General features: G+C 41.1%; 1 protein-coding gene across 2 annotated transcripts in view; it reads right to left on the reverse strand.

Moving 5' to 3' along the window:
- The window catches only part of THBS4 (thrombospondin 4), a 36842-nt gene extending 31478 nt beyond the window's left edge, over positions 1-5364 (reverse strand). Inside the window, exon 1 of one of the 2 annotated variants that reach the window (XM_053407839.1) lies at positions 5036-5364. In XM_053407839.1, the coding sequence (XP_053263814.1) occupies positions 5036-5129 (94 nt within the window). In that variant the 5' untranslated portion in view covers positions 5130-5364. Of the gene's footprint in view, positions 1-4746; positions 4917-5035 lie in introns of those variants that run through there. The other variant, XM_053407837.1, reaches the window with a different exon arrangement.
- Between the last annotated feature and the right edge of the window lie 4616 nt (positions 5365-9980).

Below are 9980 nucleotides of genomic sequence, written 5' to 3' on the forward strand. Positions count from 1 at the left end.
TAGCTTCTTACAGATAACCAATTTACTAAGTGGATTTAAATGGACGCCATGTTAAATTGCCTTTGGGTAAATGGTCTTCTGAAGCCACACACTTAGCAGTGCTTATTTGAAGAACTAACTGCTGACATTCACAGAGGTTAATTATCACAGAAGGGCTGAACATCTACAAAAGCTTATTAGCCTGCAAGTGTACACAGAATGCATGACTTCCCAGAGTGAATTAAACCAATTGTTCATGCACTCCAACAGCCACCTGGACGCAGACTGGTAGCTTTAGAAACAGATTCTCAAACTTTTCCAGAATGATGAGCCTCCAACTCAAAATAGGGGGTGTGTGGGGTGGCTAGCTTTTCCAAGTGTAGTTTATGAGGGACCATGATGCATTGGAAACTTAAAAGCACAACCCACACAACTTTTAATGCTCATTGATTTCAAAGGAAAATAACAAAGGACCTCAGACTGCAACTCTTTACTCACTTACATGGGAGTAAGCCCCAGCAAACTCAATGGGACTAACTTCTGGGTAGGCATGTATAGGACTGCACTGCTTCGCTATAGTGGGATTACCCCTTTATGAAATAATGTCATTTCATTGGATCATTATTCTCTAACAAAGTATATATTTCCAAAGGCTCTTTATGATTTTAAGGAGCTTTTGTTAAATAAAAGGTACAGATTCCTTTGGAATAATGCTCCTGACAGTTTATGTCATTCCAGTGCCTTCAAAATGGAGTCCTTTAAACTTTGTACTTTGTCTTTAAATATTTTCCTGTCCTGTTTCCACCTTCTGTTTCTACTCACATTTTGCTCACTTTCCTGCTCTATTAACAGTGCAGGTCTCTAAAGTAAATCCTATTGAGTTTAATTAAGGTACGTTACTCCCAGATATGTAGGGACTGCAGTCTCATCTTGTGTTTCACTAGCAACCACCTGTACTTAAATTTAGGAAACCATAATGAAGCAATTTAGACAAAACTGAAATCCCTTCACAGTGGACAATATTACTGTTGCAAACTTCTTTGAGGACTGTGGGCACACTCACAATATGGCCAATGATAGCTTTTTCAGATTCTTAGTGGGGGGGGGAGTCTAAGTCTCCTGAATCAAAACAAAACCATCTTTCCCACATCTGTTCTGTTAGAACACCATATTCCCCCCCCCCCAATTCAAGTGAAGTTAAAGCAATGCAGCCCCAGAATGGTGAGAAGGCAGCTACAGTTCAGGAAAATCAATGGGAAAACCCTGACTGCATACATTTTTAGATAGATGTTAGGGCTTGTAATACTGTTGTTTCAAGTCTTGTATATATTTGCTATGCACGCACCCTTAATTTCTTGGAAAAAAATAGTATAATAGGCTTCAAAAGTTAACTTTATAATAAAAACAATGTAATTTTATAACCAAACTTTTGAAGTGTTTCCCTCAATTCATTCATTATTCTCTTTGGTCATGGTTTTGCAGTTGGTCATAGGCATATTGTTTTTCTCTGATATTTCCCCCCACCCGGCCCCAAATCTTTGCTCCATACTAACCCCCTCCAGCCAGTGGATTAGGGGCTTAAAATTGCTCTGCAATATTTATAAATCATCCTTAATCCAGTGAGTGGGTGACCACAAGCTTAACGTGAGTCAACAGTGTGATGCAGCAGCAAAATAAGCTGATGCTATTCTAGGCTGCATCAAGGGAAGTAATAGTACTACTCTATTCTGCCTTAGTCCAAACCATAGAGCCTAGGGCTTGCCGATCAGAAGGTTGGTGGTTCGAATTCCTGCGACGGGGCGAGCTCCCGTTGCTCGGTCCCTGCTCCTGCCAACCTAGCAGTTCGAAAACACGTCAAAGTGCAAGTAGATAAATAGGTACCGCTCCGGCGGGAAGGTAAACGGCATTTCCATGCACTGCTCTGGTTCGCCAGAAGCGGCTTAGTCATGCTGGCCACATGACCCGGAAGCTGTACGCCGGCTCCCTCAGCCAGTAAAGCGAGATGAGCACCACAACCCCAGAGTCGTCCGTGACTGGACCTAACGGTCAGGGGTCCCTTTACCTATTCTGCCTTAGTCAAACCACACTTGGAATACTGTGTCCAATTCTGGGCACCATGATTTAAGAAGGATGCTGACAAGCTGGAAAATGTGCAAAGGGCAACCAAGATGATAAAGGGTCTGGAAACTAAGCCTTATGAGGAGCACCTGAAGGAGCTGGGTATGTTTAGCCTGGAAAAGAGGAGATATGATAGCCATCTTTAAGTATTTTAAGAACTGTCACATGGGGGGAGGAGCATGCTTGTTTTCTCCTGCTCTGGAGGGTAGGACTCGTACCAATGGCTTCGAGTTATAAGAAAGGAGATTCCGACTAAACATTCAGAAAAACTTTCTGACAATAAGAGCTGTTCAGCAGGCTCCCATGGGAGCCTCTCCTTCCTTGGATGTTTTTAAACAGAGGTCGGATAGCCATCTGTCATGAATGCTTCAGCTGAGGTTCCTGCATTGCAGGGGTTGGACTAGATGACCCTCGGGGTCCCTTCCAACTCTACAGTTCTAGGGAGGCATACATTAGGTTAATAGATATAATACAGCTCCAAAAAAAAATAACCTACATGCATCTTCACAACATATTCAACATTCTACTCATTGAAATAATTCCGCTTGAGAAGCATGAAAGAGATTCTTTTCCATTGCATTCCATTTATTTTAGATTTCATTCTTACTCATACCTACAGCCTTTGGGTAATGCATGAAAGGAGTCAAGGTGGTTCAGTTGATTAACTGATTAATCTCGAACGAATGATTCTTTAGTGTCTTCACAATCTATCATCACACAGCCCACTAAACAGCTTGTATTTAAAAACATGCCCTTTCTGCAAAGGTAATTAGCACCAGCGGGGCATTGTGCCTACATGGGAAAATCAAAACCATAAAAATGTGATCTGCAAACAGGTATCAGCTACAAAAACTGTTCATCCCCATTTTCAAGAACACTACTATGCTATTGTCCTTGTAATATTAACAACACAGCAACGTATGAGACACTACTGTTTAAATCAAATCATATACAGTAATGAATGCCAATTCAAAGCTGAATAATTATCCCCATCTGGAATCAATAATAAAGTATCTCCAGGATCACCATCCTAATCAGAGGTAAATTACATTGAATGTATCTAAGGCTGTCCCTCTGCTTATTAAAGGCTCTTTGACCCAACAGTGGGGTTTTGACACTGGAATGGGGAGGCAAACTATTTTCACTAATTCACCCTTCCCTGGCAGCTCCTTATACTGTTCCAGCAAGTCTCCCAACCCCTGGGAGCAGATTGGGAACAGATGAGGGCTGCAGCTGTTGAGGGTGAATATGTAAAAATCACATTCCTTACCTTTTCTGCTAACAGAAGCCTCTGCTGCATCAAGCTGTCTTCTGTCACTAGATAAAATCCCAAGTTTAATGGAATTTAATCACTAGCATGTTTAGGGCTGTGTACACACCAAATTTCTGAAGCACATTTAAATTAGTGCACACACCCCAAAGAATCCTGATAGCTATAATTTAGAGGCTGCAGATACTCTTACTGAATGAGGTTCATAATATGTCTAGCAAGGATTTTACAGGTGTGGTGCTGACTTTATGTGGAATTGCCACCCCAATGAAGCCCACCAGGATCAGGCTCTGGCTGAATTCAGACATTTGGCTGAATTCAGGTGAGCATTTGGCTTGCACATACACACACACACACACACACTTCACAAGGAGTTCAGAAGCTTTCACTTCCATTTTTGATTATCTGCAGTTTGTCATGCTATCTGAATATGACAAACTGACTTAGCCGATTTGTCTGAAACAAATTAATTTCAAACCTTAAGTTATAAAACTACCATATTTCAACAAACAATAGTTGAGATTAACCACAGTTTAAGGTTACAGCACAAGACTTAACTGTGGTGAAACAAAATAAGAAGCACAAGATTCTGATCTCCTTGCAGTTGCATCAGGAGAGGAGAAGGAGGGGGTGAAGAATGAGAGTTCACGGCTCAACTAGGCTTCTTTCTCTTACAAAGAACATAGTTTATTATGATGTGTCGATGCAACAAATATATGATTTCATATAACCCTGGCTCTTTCAAGTAGCATTTAAGCTAAATTGAAGTTGATTTATTTGATCCTGGTCAGGCTTTTGTTTGTTTTTGTTGACCCCGGTTGTTATTATTGCAACTTTTGTTGTTCTTTTGCTTGTGCTGCACTGTTTTTCATTGCTAGTTTGTTCAATTTTTGATTTGATTTGTTGTTTTGTCTTTACAAGGTAAAGTGGCATATCTATTAATATATATTATTTCATTAATATATATTAATGAAAAAATAATATCTGATACTGTATTCACATCATTGCTACTCAAACAGGCTAGAACTCTACATACTGTAAATATTAAAGCAACAGATGTTTCCATTCCTAGGCAAGAGAGTAGGAAAAGAGCAGAGGTAAATCAAGATAAAAGTACCCCCTTGTGCTCCTACAGATCTTTTTGAAGGTTTGAGAGTCTCAAGAATCTGTGGAATGTGTTTCCACATATACAAGCATCAAACTTTTTTTAAAAAGGTCTTTACTATCCTTATTCTAAACAAATCCCTTCAAAAGAAAAGCATCCAGTGATTCTGATTTTGCTTTATCAAAAATTCAGTTCTAAAGGAACTCCTTAAACTTACGGTTTCATAACAGCGCAGTTACCATCACCCATTACAAAGGTGGCTTTAAAAACTAACCTCTTTTGTCAAGTCTGCTTAAACTCCAGCTGCTCCTTTTCTTTTGCCTCAAGAGATGGATTTGGGGCACCCCACCAGAGGCTGCAAGTTGCTGCCATATGTTTCCCATCAAATCTCCTGCCTCTGGACAAGAAACGCTCCCTTAATCCTGGTGGGAATTCCACCGTCGGCCACCTATTCCCCTATCCTTGCCTTCTGTAAAGTTCAGCTCCGTCGAGGGAAACGAGAGGCTCCCCCCCCCACACACACACTTTTTGGACGCCTCCAAGCTGGGACTGTTGCTTCTTACCTTGAGGAGAAGGAGGCTGAGCGTGAGTGGCCCCGCCGGGGCAAAGCTGCAGGGCAATCTGCAAGAGGAGGAAGGCGGCTTTGCGCTTGTTCATCCTGCCCAGCAGTCCAGCGAAGGGAGAGAGATGCCCAAAACCTGTGGCTGAGAAGCTGCTGCTGCTGTTCACTCGAGGCTCGCCTCGGATAGAGAAAGAGATGCGCGCGGAGATCTGTTCTTTAGGAGAAAGGCATGGAGGCGCTCCGCGCTCTGGAGGCTCCTACCTGTTGCTCGGACACCGGCTCACTGAACTGCAGCAGCCCCGACCGGAGCTGTTTAAATGGGAGAGCAGGCAGACCCTAAGCCGGGCTGCGAGGGGCGGAGCGAAAGGGACCGGGGCCGCGGGCCATTGGCTGCGACGGGCCAGGCGCGCGCTGCCTCAGGACCGGGAGGAGGCGCTTAGGAATCTTTGCAGAGGGCCGGGAAAGCGCGAAGAAGCCTCCAAGCTCTCCCAACTTCCATCCAGTCCCAATAAGTTTGTGCCAAATAATAGGGACAACACGCTCAGGCACTCTGGGAGCAGCCTGGGCGCAAAGTCCTTCTCCAAATCTCATACCTATCTGTCGATCTTGATGCTGTGATCATTGTAAATGGGAAAAAAATATGGTTGTGCATATATAAAATGGCATTTCTTTGCTTTATTTATATTTGTTTTTATTATACGTCCATCATTCCCACCTTCCCTGTGAGGTGCTCGAGGTGGCGCACGTGGTTCTCCCTTGAGGAACGCCCTCCCACCAGATATCAAAGAGAAAAACAACTACCAGACTTTTAGAAGACATCTGAAGGCAGCCCTGTTTAGGGAAGCTTTTAATGGTTGACGGACTATTGTATTTTAATATTTTGTTGGAAGCCGCCCAAAGTGGCTGGGGATATCCAGCCAGATGAGTGGAGTATAAATTTATTAATAATAAATTAATAAATTTATTATATTATTAAATTAATAAAATTATTATAAATAATAATAATAATAATAATAATAATAATAATAATATTTTAGCATCGCCACAGCCCTATGAGGTAGTTGAGGCTGCAAGATGGCAATGAGGCCATCTTGAGTGGGGATTTGAACCCTGGTGTCCTAGTCCAGCACTCTAACCACTGCACTGGATTGGCTCTACTTTCTTTCAAATCAAATTTTCCACATTTTTGTTCTGATTTGGTTACCAAGTTTGATTTGTTGCGGTCACTATGCAGGCTTACTCTGCAAAGTTGTTGTTAACAAGCTTTTTCTTTACACATTGGCCTTCCCTTCAGAAATGGAAAATCAGGATTAAATGTGGAAATTTTGTTGCTGGAATGATCTCACGTGGATACTGTAAAAAAAATTGCAAGTATGAAGTCTACTAATCCCTAATAAACAAGCATTCTGGAAGTGCCCTGGTTGCTTTTCTCGTGTTTTGTTCTAGTGCCTTGAATGTCATTGTTTGTTTTCGAAACATAGAAGTTTTCATGCTAGAAATGGTGCCATCTTGATTATTAGGTGGTGCTGACATATGAGCCAACTCCTAAGGCGTCCCTTCATCCCCCCATAAAATATTTCAGAGGGCTGCCCCTAAAGTTGATGAGCATTGTCACTCACATGGTATGTGTGTGCCATGTCTTGTGGTCAATTATGCCGGGAGGGGCTTACTTGCCCCCCCCCAATATTTTATTCAAGTTGGCACCCCTGAAGTTCTCTTACTGTGAAGTTCTCTCAATTATTATTATTATTAATCATCCATTAACACAAAGTCTTAGTCTGCCTGTGTCTAAAGTACATATAGATAATTTCTGAGACATTAACTATTTTCTTTTGTAAAATGTTTTTAAGCCACATATAACTGTAAGGTTAAAAAAACATATTTTTGAGTTTCAGCTCAACTCTTAAAATATTAGTTTTTCCTCCTTTTTATTTAATCAACAGACTTCTGCATGCTTGACCTATAGAAAAATTGTCCATTGCTGTTGATTTTTACTTAAGAAAATGTCAGTGGCTCGTTCATATTCCAAGCTACGAAAAATTGACTCACTGATTCAGTCAGGTTTTACCATTTGTTCATAAACAGCACAGAAGACCCACTGTATTTCAAAAACGGTTCTGAGTCAGTATTTTTAGGAAGGAACCAAATCTGCCATTCTCAAATAACTTACTCTGGATCAAACCCCCTCTATGACTTCAGTGAATCAAGTGAGATGAAGATCACAGCTATGCAGCAGCAATCCCTGAACATTTACACTCGCATCATCCTGTTGGAAGTCACAGCATAAGAAACTACTTCATATTGAGTCAGGCCATTGGTTCACTTAGCCCCCTACTGATTACCATATATAGCATTCAGCTAGAGATACCAGGAATTGAATCTACGACTCTGAATGCAAGAGACCTGCACCATTTTAAATAAGCAACTAACAGCCTAATCACATTACTATTTGGTTATGTGGTAACTGTTGCATATTGGCTGATAGCTTCTAGTGAGCTGATTGTTGTATACATCCACCATGCCAATGGCACACTTTGGGCTCTCAAATTTGAGCGGCGCCCTGTGCAACTCTAAAATTTGGCACGCCCAGTGGCCAAACCAGTCACATTACCCTAAAATCACTTCTGACCATGCTCAAAAAGTTTTGCAAAGCACTACAAATGTTGCTTATTTCTTAGTGTTTGCAAAACCTATGGCCTGCGAGCCAACATTCACATGCTTACCAGTGCTTTTCTACTGCTACCATGTTTATTATTATTATTAATTATTATTTTATTTGTGTACTGCCCATCTGGCTAGGTTGCCCCAGCCACTTTAGGCAGCTCTCAACAAAATATTAAAAACACAATAAAACCTCAAACATGAAAAACTTCCCTGTACAGGGCTGCCTTCAGATGCCTTCCAAATGTCATATAGTTGTTTATCTATTTGACATCTGAAGAGAGGGCATTCAGCAGGGTGGGTGCAACTTCTGAGAAGGCCTGATTCCTTGTTACTTCATTTATTGTAGGGACAGAACTGCCAGAAGGCCCTGGGAGCTGGACCTCAGTGTCTGGGGTTGAGATGCTCCTTCAGGAATACAGGGCCAAGGCCATTTAGGGCTTTCAAGGTCAGGGCCAATACTTTGAATTGTGCTTGGAAATGTATTGGAAGCCAATGTAGATATTTTAGAACTGCTGTTGTATGGTTCTGGCAGCCACTCCCAGTCTCAAGTCCAGCTGGTGCATTCTGGATTAGTTGTCACCTTCAAAAGTAGAACACATTGCAATAGTCCAAGTGGGAGAAAACCAGAGCATGTATTACTCTGGCGAGACAGGGCTCAGGTAGGTAGGGTCTTAGCTGTTGTACAAGTTGGAGCTGGTAGACAGCTGCCCTGTACCCAGAATTGACCTGTGCTTCCATGGACAGCTGTGAGTCCTAAATGACTCCAAGGTTGAACACGTAGTCCTTTAGTGGCACAGTCACCCCATTCAGGTCCAGAGTGTCCCCCACACCTGCCTGCCCCCCAGAAACAGTACTTCTGTCTTGTTATTTACAAGCTATTTACCCGTTTATTGGTTCTGTAAGTGTATAGTATTATCGCTTCTACTGTGCAAACAATGTGCTAGATGTTGTCACACTGAATTTAGCAGCAACAGAGTTCCTCCTTAGGCAGGCCTAACTACAGCTTAATTCACGTTGTAATTTTTCTGATGTAAGCATTAATACTTGTAATATGTTCATAAATATATTTTAAAATTTCTGATTGGACCACACTAGGAAACATTAATACTTGTGTCAGAAAAGTGTTGGGCAACTAAATCTTCAAGGGCAAAGGCTTATTGTATTGTATTTTTTGAAAAAAGTAGGGTGGCTTGGTTACCAAAATGAGGCATTGTTACAATGGAAGAACTGGAAGAAACGCAGTAGACGAGCCTTACTGGAGAGATAGAATATAAAGGACAAGAGTGTGGCAGACATGAAAGCAGAAATTTACAGAGCAACCATATACATATCTACACAGATTTACTCCTAGGTAACTGTGTATAGGACTTCAGCCTTAGGCAGGCATAAAAAGCTAAGAAGTCTGCATATGCAGAGTAATATGCAGAGTTGGATGTGTAATATATCAAAAAGACAGTGCAGAGAGGGTTAGGAAGAGAAGTGACATGGCAGAGTTTTGGAAAAAGATGATTTTAGCAGAGGCATTCTTTACTGCTTAGATAAGGTAGCAATACTCAAATCACTGATTTGGGACTTTTTACATCACTTTTTCCTATATGAGTATTAATGCTGCAAAAATTCAAAGAAAGTTACCCAGAATTTTCAGTCCTTTCTCTCTAGAAAGTACATACTTCGATTTCAATGTTGTGGGAACATAATCTCTATAACCAGGCCTTTGGCTCATTGAACAGTGAACATTAAACATGTTTGTGGGAGTGAGGTTATTGGCTTTTGTTCTTGTTTTATTATGTATTTTGTGTTGTCATTTTGTATTTATATGTCATTTTTCAGCCTGTATCATGGCCAATGCCATCTAACAATTTGTCTTATTTTTTATCCTGTTATTGCTGTAGCATCACATCAATTGTTGCTGAGCTTTCCTGTGTTTTGACATACCGTACTAGATCAACAGGACTCCCCTGCTTTTTAATCCCCATAGTCTTTTAGGTTGCTTCTGTTACTTTTTCTGACATGTATATGAAGTTCTGTGTTTGGAAACAATCCACAAAGATACATGCAAAGCTTAGCTTGTAATTGTCAAGCATGTGTTTATTTAATTCAACAGAAATGTGAAAAACAGCTGGATATTTTTGGGTGTTCTTCGGTTGTCTCACTTCTGAAGCCCTGAAGTTTCTATATCCATGGTGGGCAAGGGTTTAGGTGAAAAATAAATCTTACTAAATCTCTGACTCCAGGAAAAGGGGTTTTACTGAAACCACAAAATATTTCAAGTCTCTCTGTAA

The sequence above is a fragment of the Podarcis raffonei genome, chromosome 11 (genome assembly GCF_027172205.1).
Source record: "Podarcis raffonei isolate rPodRaf1 chromosome 11, rPodRaf1.pri, whole genome shotgun sequence".
NCBI lineage: Eukaryota > Metazoa > Chordata > Lepidosauria > Squamata > Lacertidae > Podarcis > Podarcis raffonei.